General features: G+C 25.9%; 13 protein-coding genes across 13 annotated transcripts, besides 19 other annotated features; 8 read left to right on the top strand and 5 right to left on the bottom strand.

The window, feature by feature from the left end:
* Positions 1-153: 153 nt before the first annotated feature.
* EDI_249330 (uncharacterized protein) lies at positions 154-618 on the top strand (the record flags this gene model as incomplete). Its single annotated transcript, XM_001734860.1, has 1 exon — positions 154-618. The coding sequence occupies one exon, from the start codon at positions 154-156 to the stop codon at positions 616-618; it is 465 nt and encodes a 154-aa protein (XP_001734912.1).
* Positions 619-698: 80 nt separating this feature from the next.
* Positions 699-1,091, top strand: EDI_249340 (uncharacterized protein; the record flags this gene model as incomplete). Its single annotated transcript, XM_001734861.1, has 1 exon — positions 699-1,091. One exon carries the CDS (start codon positions 699-701, stop codon positions 1,089-1,091), a length of 393 nt encoding a protein of 130 aa, XP_001734913.1.
* A 33-nt stretch (positions 1,092-1,124) lies between these two features.
* Positions 1,125-1,184: a microsatellite.
* A 23-nt stretch (positions 1,185-1,207) lies between these two features.
* On the top strand, positions 1,208-1,957 carry EDI_249350 (proteasome subunit alpha type-1, putative; the record flags this gene model as incomplete). The annotated part of the gene is made up of 1 exon (XM_001734862.1): positions 1,208-1,957. One exon carries the CDS (start codon positions 1,208-1,210, stop codon positions 1,955-1,957), a length of 750 nt encoding a protein of 249 aa, XP_001734914.1.
* A 25-nt stretch (positions 1,958-1,982) lies between these two features.
* Positions 1,983-2,019: a sequence feature (AT_rich).
* Positions 2,020-2,052: 33 nt separating this feature from the next.
* EDI_249360 (uncharacterized protein) lies at positions 2,053-2,736 on the top strand (the record flags this gene model as incomplete). Its single annotated transcript, XM_001734863.1, has 1 exon — positions 2,053-2,736. One exon carries the CDS (start codon positions 2,053-2,055, stop codon positions 2,734-2,736), a length of 684 nt encoding a protein of 227 aa, XP_001734915.1.
* A 120-nt stretch (positions 2,737-2,856) lies between these two features.
* On the top strand, positions 2,857-3,360 carry EDI_249370 (uncharacterized protein; the record flags this gene model as incomplete). The annotated part of the gene is made up of 2 exons (XM_001734864.1): positions 2,857-3,260; positions 3,309-3,360. 2 exons carry the CDS (start codon positions 2,857-2,859, stop codon positions 3,358-3,360), a joined length of 456 nt encoding a protein of 151 aa, XP_001734916.1.
* Positions 3,266-3,291: a sequence feature (AT_rich).
* Positions 3,361-3,503: 143 nt separating the features above from the next.
* Positions 3,504-3,534: a sequence feature (AT_rich).
* A 101-nt stretch (positions 3,535-3,635) lies between these two features.
* EDI_249380 (serine-threonine protein kinase, putative) lies at positions 3,636-7,475 on the top strand (the record flags this gene model as incomplete). Its single annotated transcript, XM_001734865.1, has 1 exon — positions 3,636-7,475. The coding sequence occupies one exon, from the start codon at positions 3,636-3,638 to the stop codon at positions 7,473-7,475; it is 3,840 nt and encodes a 1,279-aa protein (XP_001734917.1).
* Positions 4,819-4,843: a sequence feature (AT_rich).
* A 91-nt stretch (positions 7,476-7,566) lies between the features above and the next one.
* Positions 7,567-8,415, bottom strand: EDI_249390 (protein phosphatase 2C, putative; the record flags this gene model as incomplete). The annotated part of the gene is made up of 1 exon (XM_001734866.1): positions 7,567-8,415. The coding sequence occupies one exon, from the start codon at positions 8,413-8,415 to the stop codon at positions 7,567-7,569; it is 849 nt and encodes a 282-aa protein (XP_001734918.1).
* A 96-nt stretch (positions 8,416-8,511) lies between these two features.
* Positions 8,512-8,593: a sequence feature (AT_rich).
* Positions 8,594-8,648: 55 nt separating this feature from the next.
* On the bottom strand, positions 8,649-10,538 carry EDI_249400 (cytoskeletal protein Sojo, putative; the record flags this gene model as incomplete). The annotated part of the gene is made up of 1 exon (XM_001734867.1): positions 8,649-10,538. One exon carries the CDS (start codon positions 10,536-10,538, stop codon positions 8,649-8,651), a length of 1,890 nt encoding a protein of 629 aa, XP_001734919.1.
* Positions 9,695-9,772: a sequence feature (AT_rich).
* Positions 10,028-10,060: a sequence feature (AT_rich).
* Positions 10,530-10,688: a microsatellite.
* Positions 10,689-10,690: 2 nt separating this feature from the next.
* Positions 10,691-10,720: a sequence feature (AT_rich).
* Positions 10,721-10,825: 105 nt separating this feature from the next.
* Positions 10,826-11,404, bottom strand: EDI_249410 (uncharacterized protein; the record flags this gene model as incomplete). The annotated part of the gene is made up of 1 exon (XM_001734868.1): positions 10,826-11,404. One exon carries the CDS (start codon positions 11,402-11,404, stop codon positions 10,826-10,828), a length of 579 nt encoding a protein of 192 aa, XP_001734920.1.
* A 238-nt stretch (positions 11,405-11,642) lies between these two features.
* Positions 11,643-11,664: a sequence feature (AT_rich).
* A 419-nt stretch (positions 11,665-12,083) lies between these two features.
* Positions 12,084-12,130: a microsatellite.
* An 80-nt stretch (positions 12,131-12,210) lies between these two features.
* EDI_249420 (uncharacterized protein) lies at positions 12,211-13,904 on the top strand (the record flags this gene model as incomplete). The annotated part of the gene is made up of 2 exons (XM_001734869.1): positions 12,211-12,325; positions 12,382-13,904. The coding sequence occupies 2 exons, from the start codon at positions 12,211-12,213 to the stop codon at positions 13,902-13,904; spliced, it is 1,638 nt and encodes a 545-aa protein (XP_001734921.1).
* Positions 12,943-12,975: a sequence feature (AT_rich).
* Positions 13,902-13,922: a sequence feature (AT_rich).
* A 30-nt stretch (positions 13,923-13,952) lies between these two features.
* Positions 13,953-13,972: a microsatellite.
* Positions 13,973-13,995: 23 nt separating this feature from the next.
* EDI_249430 (uncharacterized protein) lies at positions 13,996-14,538 on the bottom strand (the record flags this gene model as incomplete). The annotated part of the gene is made up of 1 exon (XM_001734870.1): positions 13,996-14,538. One exon carries the CDS (start codon positions 14,536-14,538, stop codon positions 13,996-13,998), a length of 543 nt encoding a protein of 180 aa, XP_001734922.1.
* A 19-nt stretch (positions 14,539-14,557) lies between these two features.
* Positions 14,558-14,590: a sequence feature (AT_rich).
* Positions 14,591-14,701: 111 nt separating this feature from the next.
* Positions 14,702-14,825: a sequence feature (AT_rich).
* A 116-nt stretch (positions 14,826-14,941) lies between these two features.
* Positions 14,942-16,264, top strand: EDI_249440 (uncharacterized protein; the record flags this gene model as incomplete). Its single annotated transcript, XM_001734871.1, has 2 exons — positions 14,942-15,427; positions 15,488-16,264. The coding sequence occupies 2 exons, from the start codon at positions 14,942-14,944 to the stop codon at positions 16,262-16,264; spliced, it is 1,263 nt and encodes a 420-aa protein (XP_001734923.1).
* Positions 15,433-15,509: a sequence feature (AT_rich).
* Positions 16,265-16,294: 30 nt separating the features above from the next.
* Positions 16,295-16,329: a sequence feature (AT_rich).
* A 54-nt stretch (positions 16,330-16,383) lies between these two features.
* Positions 16,384-20,511, bottom strand: EDI_249450 (starch synthase, putative; the record flags this gene model as incomplete). Its single annotated transcript, XM_001734872.1, has 1 exon — positions 16,384-20,511. The coding sequence occupies one exon, from the start codon at positions 20,509-20,511 to the stop codon at positions 16,384-16,386; it is 4,128 nt and encodes a 1,375-aa protein (XP_001734924.1).
* Positions 20,512-20,927: the final 416 nt, after the last annotated feature.

The raw sequence follows: 20,927 nt of genomic DNA on the forward strand, positions 1-20,927 counted from the left end.
TTAGTGATTGTTTTTGAATCACAAAGATTAAAAGAATGGAAGACTTAACAGATTTTTTTTTAGTTTAATGAGTGATATTAAAGCAATGAAAAGATATGTTGTAAGTGAAAAAAAAAAGAAGAAGAACTTAAAAGTCAAATAAAAAGAGTTTATATGAATTATCTTCAATTACAATATCCTCATTGTATATATGAGCCAAGAGGAGTATATAGTATTATAGATACAATTAAAGATATTATTGATACATTAAAATCACCAACAACATGGAAAAGATATTTACCTATATTTTTTGGAGTATTTTGGATGGGGTTGTGTGGATATTGGAACTCAGTATTTCAAGTTCTTGCACAAGAAAGATATACTCAATGGTTAATGATGCACCCTGAAATACCAAGACACCTTGTATTACCTGATTTCTTTTTTAAAGTATTACCATATTTTAAACAATCATGGGTTTGTGATATTTATATTGGAATTTTTGTTATTTTTACTAATATTCGATTTTTATTAACACCATATCGATCATGTGTTATAAGAAGATACTTCTTCTTACAAGGAACAATATTCCTTATTAGATCATTCTCAAAAATTTTACAATTATGCCAGACCCTTCTTTAAGTACAAGTAATGTTAAATATAATCCTTTTATTGAAGGATTTTTAATTATGTTTGGAATTCATAAAACTTCATACGATTGTATGTTTAGTGGACATACCGCAAATATTGTACTTTGTGCTTGTATGTGGTATCAATATTCAGATTCTGCTCCAATATTTAAATTAGATTGTTTAAGTTCTTGGCCAATTAACTCTCCAACAGGATATCCATTACGTTTTACAGTTACAAAGGCTTTTGGGTGGATTATTTGTATTGGTGGGATTTTATTATTTTGTGTGACGCACCTTCATTATTTTGTTGATATTTATATTGGATGTATTGTTGCATTCCTCTTATTCAAACTTTACCATAATTACATACTAACCATATATACAAGAAATAATATTTTTAATGCTTTTTTACGTTGGTTTGAGCAAGATGCACCAGATATTCCTAGAGAAGTTCTTCCAATTTATAATTCCCATTTTGAATAATTCACTATATTTGTGTTATATATGCCATAATTTAAATAAAAAAAAGTAAATTTAAAAACTTCAAAAGAAGAAAGAAAATAAAAAAAGAAAAAATGAACTTAAATTGATAAATTAAGATGTTCCGCAATCAATATGATTCTGATAATATTACATGGAGTCCTCAAGGAAGGTTATTCCAAATTGAATATGCAACAGAAGCTGTTAAACAAGGATCAGCTGTTGTTGGCGTCAAATCAAAAACACATGCTGTTGTTGCAACATTTAATAGACAAACTGATGAATTAGGTGCATACCAAAAGAAAATATTTGAAATTGATGACCATATTGGAGTTGCAATTAGTGGATTTTGTGCTGATGCACGAGTGATTACAAGTCAAATGAGAAGTGAGTGTATTGATTATTCGTATGTATATGGAACACCACATCCAGTAGAAAAACTTGTTAAACAAGTTTCTGATAATGCACAAGTTAATACTCAAAAGTATGGATTAAGACCATATGGAGTTGGGTTATTAGTTATCGGATACGATACTAAACCTCGATTATTTGAAACATCACCAAGTGGACTTTATTATAGTTATAAGGCACAAGCTATTGGAGCACGATCACAGTCATGCAGAACATATCTTGAAAAACATTTTGAATTATTTAAAGAATTAGATGAAGAACAACTAATCAAACAAGCCATTTTAGCTTTAAGAGAATCATTAACAACTACTAATGATAAACTTTCTGTTTTAAATTGTAGTGTAGCAATTGTTGGAAAAGATACTCCATTTAGATTTATTACAGATAACGAACTTCAAAAGCAATTAGATAATTTAGATACTCAACAAATGGAAATGGTACAAGCTGAAGTTGATTAAATTGATAATTTTTCCATCCATTTTGTTATTATTTCAATAAATTTAAAAAAAAAAATTAAAAAGAAAAGGTTCTAATAATTAAAAATTTAACAAAAATGAATGAAATTAACAGTTATGAAGATGTTCAACAATATATTCACCAAATAAAACAACAAGAATGTTGTAACAAACAAGAATCTCAAGAAAAAATTGAAGCTAAAGAGGAAGAAATGGAAATAGATAAAAGTAACACTGAAAATGAAAAAATTTTACAAGAAATGCAAGAGATTAAAGAGAATAAAAGAAGTGTTAAAGAACTTTGTGAATTATTGAAAAAAAGTGAAATGAAAAAGATTACAGAAGAATGGAGTAATGAAGGGATAAGATTACATGAAATGTTAAAAGAGGCTATTAAAGAAGAAATGAAAACTGCTTTAATTTGGTGGAACAATCATTCAGATGAAGAAAGAAGAGCAGTACTTATGCTTTCTGTTCATGCACTATTAGATGATGGAATGGAAACAGGAGAATCATTGTTACTTGCAGACGTATTTCCAGATATAAATTATTTGTCAGAACATCCCCAAACAGTAATGAAATTTATAAGTAATATTTATAAAAATCCAAGATATTGTAATAGTGAAATATTTAATTTTGAAGAATTAAAAGAGGTATTTGAAAAAGAAGTTGATAGTGTAAGGGCATTATCATGCATTACAACGATGCTTGATGCAAGGGTATGTATTGCATGTAAATTGTGCATCAACATATTAATAATTACTAATCAGATTGATTATTAGATTAATAAAATTTAAAATCATTGTTGATAACTTAAGAAAGAAAGTCATTAATTGAGTTGAGACGAATATTAAAAGTTTTCCTTTTTTTTTATTAATCACTGAAAAAATTATTCAACTGTGATGTGGTTATTGCCAATATGTTTATTGTTTAATTGTGTTAATGGCTATTATTGTATGAAATCAATACATGGTGAAAAAAGAGGAATGTTGTCATATAAATTGTATAAAGTTAATAATATCACTACTTCTATTTATGTTAATTTATGTGGACCAATAGAAAATCACCCAACAAGTAGTGTGTTAATGGTTGGAAGAAAAGAAACTGAATTAAATGACCTTTTTAGTGAAGTGATTAGTTATAATAATACTCAGATGATTTTACACTATACCTTAAAAGATTCAATTCCAGATTGTGAGATATATCATTTACAAGTAAATTATCAATGTAATAATACTTTAACAGAACCAATTATCACAAATGTAGATTATGATATAAATGATCCATTTTTCTGTTCTAATATAATGTTTGTTAATTAAATTAAAAATAAAATAAAAGGTAATTAATTGAATAGAATAATATATACTCCTGATATTTGCCAGTTGATTAAAAATAAAGGGAAATGAACATTAGTAGTTATTTATTTTCTACCTTTGCTATTTTTAAGAAGTTAATTTTTATCACAAAAATAAAAGTACCTTTTCTTTTCTATTTATTTTTCCTATCCATTTGATAAATACAAAAAAAGAATAGAAAAGATTTATTCTACTAAAAAAATATAATTTTTATATATTATTTTTCAAACGAGATTTTTTATTCGATGTTTTGACGTGTTGTTTCTATTTGTAATTGATAGAAAACGAAAAAAATTTTAAAACTCTTTAGAAAGATAAATTATTATATGATATTAATAGTAACACTCTTACTCTTTATCTACTCTCTTACTAATGCACAAATAACTGTTAATTTTGATGAAATTGATCAAAAAGGTGTTTGTGGGAATGGAAAAAGACATCGTTTTGAAGAAGAGTGTGATTCTGTAGAACATTGTACTGCTAATTGTAGGTGTGAACTTAATTACTATGCACCACCAGCAGAAGAAGGTTGTATTGAAAATTGCACTAATATATGTTTACCAGTTTGTGAGATACAAGGATGTATTTCTGGATGTAGATTTCCTGATGATTGTTCATTATGTGATATAACAAAAGGATATAGAGAAGATTGTACTGGTTGTATTGAAGGTTATTCTCCACGAGGGTTTCTTAAATGTTCAAAAGATCCTGATATTATATATACTCCAGAAACATTTCTTCAAAAACACCTATTTATTTATGAATTAAAAACAAGTCAATATATTATTAATCCAGATGACGTTGAACCAACATTTTCTACTTGTACAACATATTTGGATCCATCTGCAAAATCATTTCCAGGCGTATGGGTTAAATTTACATCAACAATAAATGGATATTATTCAATATCAACTGACAATGATTATTCTTGGAATGAACTTAATCTTCTTTCTAAACAAAAAATTTGGATTGGTAATGATACTGCATTAATTCTTCAAGACAGTGAAGGGTTATGTATTCATAGAAATGATGATGTTATAGATTATGTATCATCTTCTCGTCTTTCATTCTACGCTGAAGCTAACAAAGATTATTACTTATTAGTTCATGGATATTATGGTTCACCACTTGACACTTTTACTCTTATTGTAAAAGAAATAGTTCATCCATGTGTAGCGTTTCCATATGTTATTCAGTGGAATGATATTATTAACACGAATGGTCTTTCATTAACAACTAAAGCAGCAACTGGTTCATTAACAAAAAGTCCATGTATTGCAGAGACCAGAAATGGGAATTGGTTTAGTCTAGATGGAGCAGATCATTCAATTCTTATATCAGGAACACCAATGGTTTTACATGTTATTTCTGTTCCAATAGTAGAGAGTTCATGTATTTCAGATAATGCAAAATGTGAGTCTATGGTATCAACAACAAAGAAAGGCAATACTATCATTTTAAAATTAAATCCCGAGAAACGATATTTTTTCTTTTTTACATTCCATGATGATAATTTATTTATTAATTTTAATATCAAAATAGTATGTAGTCAATGTAAAGGATTTTGTAGTTTAACATATGGAGGATGTCTTTGTAATGGAGTTTCATGTGAAACATGTGGGAATAATATATTAGACGAAAATGAAGAGTGTGATGTTTCGTTTAAAGATAGTAAAGGTTGTAATAATGTTACTTGTACTTGTGATGTTGGGTTTAAAGCTCAGGACGGGATTTGTATTCCTCTTTCATGTGGAAATGGTCAAATTGATAAAGGAGAAGAATGTGATGGAGGAAATGGATGTAAAGATTGTTTATGTTCTCCTCATTATTTACCTTATTCTATTCCACGACTATCATGTTTAGATGATAGGTGTGGTAATGGGATAATTGATGAAACAGAAGAATGTGATGGAGGAGATGGATGTTTTGAATGTGAATGTCAAAATAAATGGTATAAACGAGGAACATCAACTCATTGTAAAAGATTATCAAAATGGATGTATATTGGATTAGCTATAGGATGTTTTGTTGTTACTGATATTGTTTTATATTTATTGGTATTGTTCTTCTCATGGATTTCTGAAAGAAAATTAGATAAAGTTATTTCAGCAGAACGTGAGACAGTTGATAGGTTGTTACCATTTTTTGAAACAAGTATTATTCCGTTTGATCCAAGTGATGCTAAGAAGATTGATCTTACTATACCAAATGCACTATTTGAATTAAGCGAAAAGTCTATTAAATTAGATGAAAATGAAGATAATTATATTGATGTTGGCAAAATGGTAGAGACTTCTTTCTTATTAACAAACAAAGCACCTAAAACTCTTCACTTTACTTGTCATGGTGTTGATACATACAAGTATTCAGTTAGATTCCAACCAGTTACACAATCACTTAGACCAGGTCAAAGTGTAAAGATTAATGTATTAGTTTGTGCTAAATGCACTACTAAAGTTGATGATAATATTTTTATTACATTTAGATATGGTAAATTACATGCTGTTTTAATGGATATGAATCAACAAGAACATTCTGGAATTTCTAAAGAGTCATCATCCCATGATGATAGATCAACCTCATCATCAAGAAAGAAAGCAGATTCTCTTTATCAAGACAAAACAAATAGTCTAAATTCAAGAGGTTCCAAAGCTCTAAGTAATACAAAGAAAAATAAAACTAAAATGAGTAAGTATTATTGTTCATTACAATTGAAGTTTGAGTCATCTTTAAGTACAAAATTAGATCTTGATGAATTAAATCTTATTCATCCAGCAATTGGAGAAGGTACATATGGTATTGTTTATAAAGCAGAGTGGAGAAAAGTAGATGTTGCAGTCAAAATTATGAAAACAGATATTGTTGATTATAATAGACTGTTGCCCCATTTTATTCAAGAAGCAAATATTATGGAAAGTATTAGAAGTCAGTTTATAATTAATTTTATTGGGAGTGTTATTACACCAGATAAACTTTGTTTAGTTACTGAATTTTGTGAATATGGATCATTGAGAGCATTTATGAAAAATTCAGAAAATGAAATGTCATTAGATTTCAAGTTAAGGTGTATGTACGATATTGCACATGGTATGTTTTATCTACACCAAAATGATATTATTCACAGAGACTTAAAACCAGACAATGTATTAATTTACTCAACAAATGTTTCTGATTCTGTATGTGCTAAAGTTACTGATTTTGGTACTTCTGGTGTTTATGCTAGTTCATCAGATAAATTAAATATTAAAGACATTGGAACACCAATGTATATGGCACCAGAGATTCATCAGAGTAATCAAATTACATTCAAATCTGACGTATTCTCTTTTGCTATTTGTATGTTAGAAGTATATTTAAGAAAGAATCCATATCCTCATGACTCATTCCCAGATACTGAGTCAATTCTTAAATTTATTTGTGCTGATAAGAGACTAAGTATTTCTGATGACTGTCCTGTTAAGAAATTAATAACTGCATGTTGGAGCCAAAAACCAGATGACCGACCTGATTTTAGAGAAATTTCTTTGGAATTAAAGATGATTACAGGAGTGGATGTTTCTAACAATGCTAAATTGGAAAGAATGTCTACTTTAAGTCATATTAACAAAACTCAATCAAAACTCAATTTAAGTAATGACAAAGATAAATTAAGACGTTCTATAATTCCTTCAAGAATGAAAACGTCATCCACTTCTGGAGGAATGGTATTAGCCTCAAACAAAACTCAAAGGAGTGGAACACTGACTACCCTTTATCACAAAAATGTTAATCTTCATTCTAGTGGACATACTCCAACACTTCGGAAACGTCAATCATTTATAGGTGCAGAAGTTGAAGAGACGTCCTCACAATTAACAACCCCTAGAAGACCAGCAAATGAAGACCAACAAATATTACCCATATTGAAAACTCAACAAAAAAAATCTCCAAGGACATCATTGGCAATAGAAGAAAAAACAGAACGACTATCCTCTCAAAGTAATAGCCCAAGTACAAAATATGAAAAGATAAACAATCAGATGGACTTAAATAACTCAATTCAAACGAGTTCTAATTCCATTAAAGCAGATAATTCGATTACTCAATCAATAACAAGTATTTCAAATTCATTATCTGATAATTCATCATTTAAAACAAGTTCCACAAATGAAGAGATGAAAAAATAAAGTTAGTTTGTTATTAAATACAAAAAAGTTACAAAAATTTAACATTTAAGAAAGAAGCCAAAAAAAAATATAATTTACTGTTAAGAAAATGTTATTTCCATTTAAAGAAGACGACAATTGCAGTATGATTATCCATTGATCCTCTTTTTAATGACTCAGTAATCATTTCAGTAGCTACAGCATCAAAATCTTTTTTCTTGTGTTTTTCAATTGATTCATAAGTAAGAGTAATAAGTTCTTCATAATTCATTTTCTCATACAATCCATCACAAGTTAAAATAAGGAATGGATTATGTTTTCCAATTGGTGTCATTTGAAGAGCAGGAATTGGTGAAACAAAATCTTTCATTGATTTGTTATATGGATATTTAAATTCTATATCTCCAAATGATCGTGAAATAGCAAGAATACCATTAATTCTTCCACAAATAACTTGTCCACCTGCCTCTTCAATTCGTTTTTTTTCTCCGTCATCCGTTGGATTATGTTTTGTTGATAATGGAACTGGTTTACATCCTTTTTCTTTTGGTTTAGTAATTCCAAGAACTGCTTCAGCATCTCCAAGATTAGCTGTATATAATCGTTTTCCAACTAAAAGAACAACGCATGCAGTACATCCATTAGTCCAATGTTCAGCTTCTGAACGTTTAAGAACTTCTTGATCAGTTTTTAAAAATGCATTGTATAATGCTTTTTCATAGTTACCAGCTTTAAATTCTGTTTCATTGACAAGAATTTGTGCAAAAACTTCTTCAGCAACTTTAGCAGCTTCTTTACCTCCATGCCCATCAAATACAGCAAATAATGCCATTTGATCTCCTTTAATTTTAAACATTTTATTTAAATCAGGAATAATTAAATGAGCGTCTTCCATTTGTGGACGAGGGCCACACTCTTCATGAAATCCTATTTCCATTTTAGCTAATTTGCCTTTATCCATTACAAATTATTAATTGTAAAATATTTAAAGTTCGAATTTATAGTTTGTTTTATTTTTCCTTTGAAGAAGATGAACTATTTATATTGAAAGTTGCAGAATATAATTTCATTAATTCTTTTAAAATGTTTATAAAAATTTTATAATTTAAAAAAAAAACAATAAAAAGAATTTTATATTAGAAAAGAAGAATAGATAAATTGGTTAAACATAAAAAAAAACTTGAATTTTTTAAGTTATTTCTTTGGTGCAGCATCAAGTAATCCTTTTTTTTCATTTCTTAAAGTATTTAAACGAGCTTCTAATGACTGATATTTTAGTTTGTCTAATTGACTTTCAACTTTAGTGAATGAATTTAATTGAAGTTCAACATTTTTAATTTCTTTATCAACAGCAATTAATTTAGATTGTCTTTCTTTTTCTGCTTGTTCAATTTGTTCTTTCTTTAATTTTAATTTAGTAGCAACTTTTTTAGCATTTTTTTGTAAAGTTTTTAATTCGATTGTTTTTTCTTTAATCATTTCACCAAAATCTAAAATTTTTTTTCTCATTTGTTTATTTTCAAAATCCATTTTTTGTTCTTTTTGAGTAATATCATTAACAATAGAACTAATTTTATTAACTTGTTCTTGTTGAAGTTGTCTAATTTCAAATATTACAGAATCTAATTCACGTTTAACAACATCAATTTTTGAATGAATTTGAGCATAGGCTTTAATGATATATTTTTTTTCTTGTTTACTAACAACACCTCTTCCAGAGATTTTTCTTTTTTCTGCCAACCCTTCAAGTTCAATTAATTTTCTTCTTAAATAAGATTTTTCTCTAAATAAATTTTCTTTTTCACTTCTTATTCTATTTTGTTTTTGACGAATAAATCTATCTAACCTTTTTTCGAATTTAATAACTTCATCAGTACATTCATGATATTCAATTAATTTTAATGAAATTGTTTTATTTAATGTTTCTTTTTGAATATCATCAATAGTTTTTTTAATTGAAGACCTAAGACTTCTTATTTCTCTTGCAATACTTTGACATTTTTCTTGTGAAAATACAATTCTTTTTCTAAGTTGTTCATTGAATTTAATTTCATTTTCTTTTTGAAAAGTAATCATTTTATCTTTTAATTCTGTTTGTTTTTCACTTATAATTTTTTTTATATCCATAATTTTTTTATGGATTTTTAATACTCTTCTTTGTCTTTTATCAATTTCTTTAACTAAATCATTAATTCTTTCTTCATCAATAACTGTTTCCTTTTTTTCATTTTTCAATTCAGTTTTTAATTGTTTTAATACTTTTTTTTCTTTTTTAAATTCATTTTGTTTTTTTAAAAGTTTACTTTTATATTTTTTAAGTAAAGAATGAATAGTATTTCTAGTAGTTTCTATTTCTTTATTTTCAATAGGAATAAAGTCATGAAGTTTTTCAATTAAAAACAATTTTTTATTTTCACTTTGTTTATAAGCATTTTTAACTTCTTGAATTAATTTAACTTGTTCATTAACTTCTTTTGAATTAGTATTTTTTTGAATATTTTGAGTTAGTTGATTGATGGTATCATTCATTTCTTTTTGTTCATTAATTTGTTTTTGATATTTATCCCAAAGAGTAATATAATTATTTTTTTTAGTATTTAAATTATCTACAAGAGTACTATATTTTTTACTAACTGCAGTAATTCTTTTTTGAAGATAATCAATATATTCTATTGTATTTCTTTTTTTTAATTTTAGTAATCTTTCTTTTATTTTTAATTTCTTTTCTTGAAGTTTACTTAAGGCAATTGTTTTTCTTGTTTGTTTTAAACGAATATTTAAATATTTTAATGTTTCTTTATTATTCCCTGATTTGTTTTTTCTAAAAACTAATTGTGAAAATGTTTTTTCATTTGACTTTCTTTTTGCTTCACTAATATCTAATGCTTCTAATACTTTCTTTATTTGTTTTTTGATTTTTGTTAATTTTGCTTCTTGTTTTTCAATTCTTTCTTGTACATTTTGAACTTTCTTTCTATACAAAGAACTCATTTCATCAAGTTCATTTTGAATTGTATTTGTTGCATTAATTGGAATACTTGCAAATACAAAACTTAAAAATAATACTATTAACAGTATCTTCATTGATATTATAACCTTTTTTCAGTTCTTTTTTATTTTTTTTTTATTTTTTGATGTTGATTTTTAGAATTTTTTTTTGTTTGAATTTGATTTATTCTTTTTTTTGAATAGTACTTTTTATATTAATCTATATTTTAAATTGTTATTCTATTTACAAATATTTAAATTAAAAATTTTTATTTAAAGATAGTAGAATAAATGTCATGATAAAAAAAGTTAAAAGTTTTTAAAGTGTTAATTTGATTAATTGATATTTTGGTTTTAAATAAATTAAAGAATAAACAAATGAATTATAACATAGACGATAAAATAGGATCATTTTTAGTAATTAAAAATGACTTTTCTTTTGTAGTTTGTTGAGATAAATAATTACTAAGACCTATTCCTTTTTTAGTAATATCATCTTTATTAAGAAGACAAATGCCATCTTTAAAAATTTGTAAAATAGTTTGCATTTTTTTGGAATTGTTTTTTCCTGATGAATAAGATGAATTAAAGAAATAACCTTCGTTCTCTAAAAGGTCAATTAAAAAATGATGATTTTCAATCGACTTATTTGTAATAAATCTACGATATGCAGTTTCATGTACAATACCATTGAAAATATCTATTTCCATAAGTGCTTTACATCGTTTATTTATAATTTCCAATACATCAATTTGAGTTTTTCCTGTTGATACTTTTATTACTTTAACAACTTGTCTTGTTATTATTGATTTTTTTGTTGCTCTTTCTATAACAATATCATATTTTTTGTTTAATAATGCTATTAGTACAGCTTGTTGATATGCTAAATAATCTCTTACTGTTTGATATCTTTCAGCCAAACGTTGTGAATCAGAAATTTTGTGGAGTGGTTCTGAAGACATTAAGCTTTTTTATTAGTTCAACCACTAGAATCTCATAAATATACTTCAAATAAAACTACTATCTTGTTGTATTTAACAGTCATTCTATTTTCTTTACTATATGGAATATTCTACCTACATAATCTGATTTGGCGCCAAATAGTTATGTGTCATCAAAAAAAAAATCGATGATGAAGGGAGTTATTTTTAATAATTGAATGAACAATATTGAAATTATTTAATTTTGTCTGATTTTCTCAAATAAAAATTATTAAAAATATCTGTTGGTTCCATTTTTTTTTTTTTGATTTTTCATGAATAGTTCATCTATAAAAATACTGTCCTTAAATTTTGTTATTGAATGTTATTTTTTTTTTACACACAATACTTATTTTTGTTTTTGGATTATCACTTTTTTAAGAAACTAATAACTTACTCATAACCAATAACATATCGTCTTTATTGTTATTGAACTCGTTGTTATTTAACATAGCTAGGATAATACCAAAGGGTGCATAATAAAAGGTGTATGAGTTATTCCAAATTAACAAGATAAATTCTATGAGAACGTATAAAACATTTAGGGGATTACTAATAAATTATAAACCATGTTATTAAAAAAAATTTTTTTGTCATTCTTTTCTTCAATATTGAAAAAAAAATACTTTTTTCATTAGAGAATCAATAAAAAGAAACTTCTAAAAAAAAACAAGAAAAGAATAAAAATAGAAAGAAAAAAGAAAAGAATTCGTAAAACGACCAGACGTTTTCAAAATTTTTAACCCATCTTTTTTTAAATAAAAAAAACAACATCTTTATTTATTTAAATGAAACCTTCTACAACAGTTGATACTCAACCAGCTTTAAAAAAAAGAAGTAAAAGAGTAAATATTACTAAATCATTAAGTAAATTTTTAGATGTATTTGAAAAATCAGCAAACAGTTTGCTAGATAGAAATCAGAAGGACTAACATCAAACCAAATAGTATTTAAAGTAGTTGATTTAACCGCTGATTCATTTGAATATGCTAAATTATTACAATTATTTAGTGAAAATGATTTTGTGTTAATAAGTAATGAAAATGAAGTATTTTCACCTGATATTAGAATGACGATATGGAGAATGGAAAAAAATAGAAAAATTATTTTTGAAAGTCTTGCAAGAAAAATAAAAGAAACAAATGAACAACCAAAAAAACTTCAATTTCTTACATTTGAACGAACTAAAACATTACCTATTGAATGTGAAATATTTGTTTCTCATGTTATTTCAAATATTGAAGAAATTTTTTCAGTTGAAGGAGATCCAGTTTTTGATGACGATGGATATATTATTCAAATTACAATTGAGAAATTCTTTCAACAACTATTTGATCCATATGCTTCAACAGAATTTATTCATATATTTGCATTTACTGGAAATATTCTCTGTGAGCCAAAATTTATTATTAATCAATTTAAACAAATTCATAACGAATATTTAAAACAATTTAAAAATGAAGAAAAATATCCTAAAAAATATTTAGAAAATGTTCAAACCAGAATTGAAAGTGTTATAGAAATTTTTTTAAAATATCAAATATTTATATTATCAAATGAACAAAAAATAGAAATAAATCAACTTTTTACTTCACCAATTTATTCTTCATCATTTATTACAAATGTTAAAGAAATATTATCAAATAAAACTTCTGGATTTAAAAACCCAATTTCTACAAAACCTTTATTTATGAAAACTGAAAAAAAACAAACACGAAAAAAGAAGGCACTTTCTGTTTCTTCTCATCCTTCTTCAGAAACACCTAAAGAAGAAAGTCGTCCTAAATTAACTAGAACTAAATCAGGGGATCCATTAAGTATTTTTGAAAGTGAAAATGCTAAAGTTGATTTTATTGATATTGATAGTTTTATGAATATTGATTATAAAATTATTGCTGAACAACTTGTTGTTTATGATGTTAATGAATTTAAAAAAATACCATTAATTGATTTAATAAATAGTGAAAACTCTGAATATTTTCAAAGGTATATTAAAGTACTTAATAAATTAGAAGATTTATTTATTAAAATTATGACTACTACAGATGCTTTTAAATATTTTATTAAAGTTGCACAATGTTGTATTGATTTAAATGACTTAAATATGGGACATCTTATTTTTTCAGTTATTGTAAAACAATCAATTTCATGTAAAGAACAATTTGATGGATTAAAAAAAGGAAAAAAGTTAATGTATAGTAAAATTTATGATTTATTTTCAATTCAAAGAAATCTTTGTAGATACAGAAATGCAATGAAAAAAATTCCATTAGAATCTCCTAGAGTTCCTATTATTTCTATTTTTTTAAAAGATGTAATTTCATTTAAAGAAATGGAATCATTTTTAAATGGTAATATAAATTATACAAAATTTAGAGCATTAACAGAAACTATTGAAGCAATGGCTATTTCACAACATATTCCATATATTATTCCACCATTGAATATTATTCAAAATTTTTTAAATTCACAAATGGTGTAAAAATATTTTTTTTAATATCAAATTGTTGTTTGTTTTAAATGATAATGTTTTTTATTTTTATTTTTATTATTTTTTGGTACAAATAAATAAATTAATTAAGTAATCTATATAATTCACCAACATTGAATAATACAGTTTTCATTGTTCCAAGTTTATTTTGGATATAATCAGTTACAAAAGGACCATATTTTTGAATTGAATCATTTGAATAAACTAATTGTTGATCTTGAAAAATATTTATTTTTCCATCAATACCTGCATTTTCTTCAATCTCACAAGAAACAAAGATATTTTTTTCTGAAAGAATATCAATAACTAAATGAAAACATTCAAGTCTTCTTTGGTCTTGCATTCTTCTTTTAGCTCGTTGTTCTTGTAACCCTTTTTTTACAAAGTCATTTACTAATTCTTCCTCTCTTAATTTAACAAAAGTACCTACATCAATTTCATCACCATTACCAAATACTATTTCTGATATTTTTATAAATTCATGGGTTATCATTGTTTTATGTCTTGGTTTACTCACTTTAATTGAACAACTTTTTGATAAAAGAGCTAATAAAAATGCATAAGCATCACATAAATTATTTGTTAACCGATATCTTCTTCTTTTATTGTTGTTAACCATGTTCATTAGTCTTGATTGATTTGTGATTATTTAAAATTATATTTTTTTGATATTTTTTCGTTCACGAATAATAGCAATATTTTTATTTAGTAGAAGAATTCTCTTTGAATAAATTGAAAATACCTCCAAATTGGTAAGAAGCTTGTCAAAAATTTTGGAATTTTTGTTGATTTATATTATTAAAAATACTTAATCGAGTTTTTTTTTTATCTATTTTTGATTTATAAAAACTACATTTTTTATTTGTAATCTAATTTTTTGTTATTAATAACGGAATAAATAATAAAAATTTTGTTGTTAAGAATAACATTAAAGAGAATTTATTTTACACTGAATTTAAAATTAATAAGAAGAATAACATGAGACTTAGCTTAAAATAAAGAACTAAGAAAAAATTGGTGAAGAAACAATGGAGACATTCCCTAATGATCATTTGTTTCCTAAAGTTACTCCACTTCTTCCAATTACTTCAAAAAAAATAAAACTTGATGAAAGTACAAGACAAAAACATTTAACAAAATTAGTTAAATTAAAAGTTATTTGTGTTAGATTAATGGACCAAATTATTAAAGCTGATCAAAAAGTTAAAGAACAAATGTTTGATACTAATCAACAAATGAAAAAAGAAAGTTTAACATATTTTATAGCTCAACAAAGAGAAATGAAACAAGTTAGTGACAATTATTATATAACACAATTAAAACGATTTAAATTTCAAAGAAATGTATTGGCATATGATTTTAATATTATTAAACAACATTGTGAAATCTTATCAGTGGTTATTTCTATGTTAGAAAAATCATATTTTGTTATCGAAATAAAAAAGTTCTTTATTTCTCCAATTAGTTTATTAAAAAAAGATGAAATAGAAATTCCACGTAAAGAATTTATGAATGTTTGTATTTTTATTTAATTCAATTAATAAAAATGTTAAAATATATTAATTATATCATAGAAATTAAATAAGAATTTATATTCTGCAAAACAACACTATTACGAAGTACTCACAAAATATTCAACATTAACAAACCCTCGTACAAAAGTATTAAAAACAATATTAGTTGATGTTATAATTAAAATTGATAAAAATGAACGAAAATTTATATTTTCTCCTGATTTAATCGAACATTTTAATTATTGGTTTTGGGATTATAGATCTCCTTATTGGGAAGATATAAAACGATTAGTATTAAAACCAATTCAAAGTAAAACTATTATGAATGAATTAAGAAATATTCGTAAAAGAATCATTAAAGATAATAAAATAGGGTTTATTGGTAGTAGTGATATTTTAGATAGACTAATTGAAATAGTAGCATTTCCACGTTTATATTATAAAACCATCCCTTTACCATTTGATTATCAAACATATTTTTTACACTGTAAAATTATTAAAGAAAAGTATAAAGGAAATTCTCAATGGGATGGTAATTTTAATCAATTAATTTCTTTGTGTAATGAATTAAATTTATTATTCATTCCAACTGACATTTTTAAAAAAGTAGATGAAATTGTTTCTAGTATTCCTAGTTTATTATCTTCTATTCCTGATGGTGATGAATTACTTCAACATGTTGCATGGATTATAAGTAATTCTGAATTACATTGTCAAAGAGAAATATCAGATATTTTATTAAATTGTTCACCATACAAACATTCAGTAGGTAAAATTTGTTATTCAGCAACAATATTTGATTTAGCATTGAAGCTTATTATTCTTTGTAATGACTGATAAAAATGTTATATAGATAAAAAGAGATAGAAATATTAAAATAAAATGTAATTATTAATTAAATTCTTCATTTGCTAAAATTTAATTTAAATTCCTTTTAATTTCTCCCTTTTTTGTTTTTAAAGTTCAAAAACAAATACCTTTTTCTTTAATCTACCAAATTCAGTTCCCCAAGCAATTGCGACATCTGTTAAGTCTAAAACTGATTTAGCAGCATTATTTCTTAATACCTTATATTCTTCAGGATTTTGGAAAATTTTAATTGCTCGTTGAATTGCAAAAACAAGATCTCCATGTGCAAATCCTTGAAATACAAATCCATTTCCTGTTTTATCTATTGGATTATATTCAAAAACAGTATCTTTTAGTCCTCCTGTTTGGAACGCAATAACTGGTGTTCCACCTAAGAATGATTCTTGTTGTACTAATCCACTTGGTTCAAACATACTTGGCATACAAGTGAAATCACATCCCATATTCATTAATGGTCCATCAGTAAAGAATGCAGTTGGGTCACACCAAAAACATTGTGGGAATGTTTGTCTCATTTCTTTCATTTTCATTGAACAAGCAACGGCATATGGATCATCCATTGGTGCCATACCTCCAATAATAAATTGACACTTTCCATTTGTTTCTTTAACTAATGACCAAATTGCATCTAATAATAAGAAAACACCTTTTTGTTCACAAATTCTTCCAACAAATCCAAATAATGGAATACTATCATCAACATTATTAAAATATTTTTGTTGTAATCTTCTTTTACAGTCCCAATGATCTAATGTTGGTGATATTTTCTTTAATGTCTCTGTTCTATGAACAACTGAAATACCATTACTACAAGCAAATGGATGTGGGAATTGTCTTAAATGATATGATAATGGTGACCCTTTAAGAGCATCTTGCATATAACTTTTACTGACTGTTCCCCAATTATCACTACATTTTAATGCACACATTGACATATTTAAAGCAGTTGGTCCTGGGTTATTAACTAATTCTCCAGGAAGTTCATGAATATAAGACAAATCCGTGTCTGGATATAAATCTCCAATATATCCTTTTTCTAAATTATGAACTATATGGAAGAAAGTACACTCTTTGAAATAATCTCCAAACCCATATTTGGCATAAGCAGGAACCATTCCTGTAAACCAATCATTAGTAATAATTAATGATGGGTGAATTCCTTTATCACATAATAATTGTAATGATGATTTACCTAATAATACTGCAGATCTTAAATGTCTTTCTGCATTAAATGGTGGATAAGCCATTGGGAAATTATCATAATTATGAAGGAAATATAAATCAACATTATTTTCTCTTCCATAATGAACACCACAACTAACAGGTTCATGTGCTACTTCAACAGTAACACTTCCAATTTGTTGAATTCCTTCATTCTTTAAATAACCTTGTTGACCTTTTTTATTCATATTATAATATGGTGAAATAACAACAACTTCACACCCTAATTCTGCCATTGTTTTTGTTAATTCATTAATAAGAACACCAATTCCTCCAATAGTAGAAAATCTTCCTAATTCTGGTGTAACAAAAACAATTGTTCCTAATTTATTCTTTTCTAATGCAATTCTACAAATTTCTCCTGCAACAGTAGACTCTCTGGAAACAGTTTGTAAAGTATTTATTCCAATAATTGGAATTTTACGATTTCTTAAACCATCAATAATATTGATTTGATAAAATAATTCTTGAACTAAATCTGCAAGTTTATTTTGTTCATTCTTAGCAGCTCCATCTTTTAAAGATTTTTGTAACGTTTGAAGATATTTAGAAAGTTCTTTAGCTTTATTTTCTTTTAAATCAGTAAATATTTCTTCGAAAATACTATTTCCAACAGCAGATTCTCCTGACTGAAGTAATTGTATACATCTTCTAATGGAACATTCTTGATGTTCAAGTGCAACTCTAACATTAGTATGTGGTTTATATAATGAGAATTGGAAACATGCAATATCAAATGGACCAAGCTTAATTGGAATATGTTCATTTTTAAGTTCAGAATAACTCATTAATTCTCTTTTATGAGTAACAACATCAATAACTTCAAAGACTGCATCATCTGGTTGTTCATGTTTTAATTTTAATTCATGAAGATCAAAATGAACAGTGACTGAATTATTTATAGTATTAATTGCTACAAGAGCAGCAGTTGCAGAATGAGAATGTTCTCTCATAATTCCAATAGTTCTATCAGATTTTGTTCCATCTGTATTATACATTGAAATAACTTTAATTTTACCAAAAATCATTAAATGTTCAGCTCGTTCTCTAATTAACGCACGTTTTTTATTTAATTCAATATGATTTTTGTCATATGAATTTAATGGAGTTAAACATGGAATAAGTGGAAGTGATGAAACAAAATGAATAAGAGATGGTTGCATTGATTGGAATTGATATGCAAAAGTAGTTCCTTGTGGATATTTATCTGGATAATAAGGTGCCTTTGAATTTTCTAATTCTTTTATTTCATCATTACTACAAATTAATTGGAACATTGTCTTGAAATTAGGTGACCATAATGGATTAAGATCATCAATAAATGGAATGACTGTAGATTGAATAGAAGATACTAATTCTTCAACTGGTGCTTCTACAAATAAAAAGAAATCTGGATTAGTTGACCAAATATCACGTGTTAATTTTCTTAAAAATGGATTTGGATATCCCATAGTAATAGCGTCATTTCCATAGATTGTTTGAGAATCAACTTCACATCCAGTTATTCCTTTTGCTGTTTCTGTATTCATTGCAGCAATTGGAAGTAACGAATCACAAATTGAAGTAATTCTAACTGCATCTATTCTACATTTTGTTTCAAGTGTTTTAATTTCTTCAACAGCCTTTTCCCAACATGCAATAGATCGATAGTTCATAAAAACTGAATCTCCATTTCCTGCAAATTCATTGTTATTTGTTTTACACATAAAAGCTCTATATGGAGATGATTCTGAAACTGAACTTGAAATTTCCATTGGGAAGTCAACCATAATATTAATATCTGGTACATCAAATTCATGAACTCGTTCAATTAATTGATGAGCAAATGCATCATCTTCTAATACCCTTGATTTAGATGCGTTGATATTAATTAAATGAACTGTATTAGCACCAATTTGTTCCATTAATTCAGATGTTAATAATTCTGGTTTATATCCCATTTCTGAAACACCATAAATAGAAAGACTCTTTGCTTTATTTGGTAAAACAATTGTTCTACTTTGAATAACTCCTCCTGAACATTGACATTCAACAAATTGATCATTAACTAAAGTACCAATAACAATATCATATTCTCCTGGTTGAATTGTATTTCCAATATTCATATTTAATGGCATATAAAATGTTGTTCTTTTAACTGGAGAATCAACGTTAAGTGAAGGTAATTGAGGAACAGTAACTTCTGCAATGAACTCTTTACTATTTTTAAGAGTATGTTCAAACAATGGATGTTTGAATGTATTTGTTAGTGTTAATGTATCACCAACTTGTAAAATTTTCTCAATAAAGAATGGTTTAGTAAATTGATGAAGATGACCATCGTATAAACAATTTAATAGTATTAAACAAGTAGATCTAATTTGGTCAATTGGATATCCCAATAAACTAATAAATAATTCTTCTATTTGATGAAAATGACTATCAAGGAAAAATTCATTTGACATCAATTTCTTAATAAAAACAACAATCTTTTGGAATAAAGTTTCTGGAAAATCTTTGTTAACAAGTTCTACAAATTGTTTCTTAAATTCTACCATTTCTTTAGCAATTTCATCAACTTGTTGAAGTTTAGTATTAATGTTTTTAAGAGTTTTAGTAAATGATGCTTCTGCTTCATTAAATTGTTTAGAACTTCCAGGGAAAAGAATAAGACTTAATTGGTCAAGAGCAATTTTATAAAACATTAAATCGTTTCTACCGTTCCCTGCAATTAAAGCATTAAGATGGTTTTGATGGATAGTTAAAATAGATCCTTCAGTAACTTTAAATTCTGGTTCATTAACAATACTTACTTTAGGAACAGCTTCTGACTTATCAATAAGAACACATTTTAATGAATAGTATTGAATAATCTTATAACATTGATCACCTCCTGAGATAAGAGCTTTATGTACTGCCATTTCTTGTGGTGTTAATGTAGTAATTTGTTGTAATGTACCAAATTGGTCATTAAGGAGTTTGTCTAGAATAGGTAATGAGATGGAAATTGACATTTAATGAATAATAATAATAAGATCTTCAAAGCAATTTATATTTAGATGGAAGTGAACTTAAAATTTATTTATTATGAAGTTCATTAGATTCATTATCATTTTATTATCATTTAATTACTATAATTATGGAACTGTCACTTTTTAATTAGAAATATCCTGATTTCAGTTTTTATTTGTGGCACTTTCTAAAATATTTTCCTTTTCGGTGATTTAAATAAATTGTAAATTAAAAATCGTTTGTAATCAATAAAGTACATAGACAAATTATATTTATTGAATTTTGTTTTTATTAAATGACATGATTTAAACACTATTATTTATTTCTTTGTCTTAAAAAAGACTATAGTACTCTTTCTTTATATGGCAGTGATGGTACATTCTGTTGTAAGTAAATTACTAATTTTTTCTTCTTTTAC

This window comes from Entamoeba dispar, genomic scaffold (genome assembly GCF_000209125.1).
Source record: "Entamoeba dispar SAW760 scf_1105229458687 genomic scaffold, whole genome shotgun sequence".
Classification (NCBI taxonomy): domain Eukaryota; phylum Evosea; order Mastigamoebida; family Endamoebidae; genus Entamoeba; species Entamoeba dispar.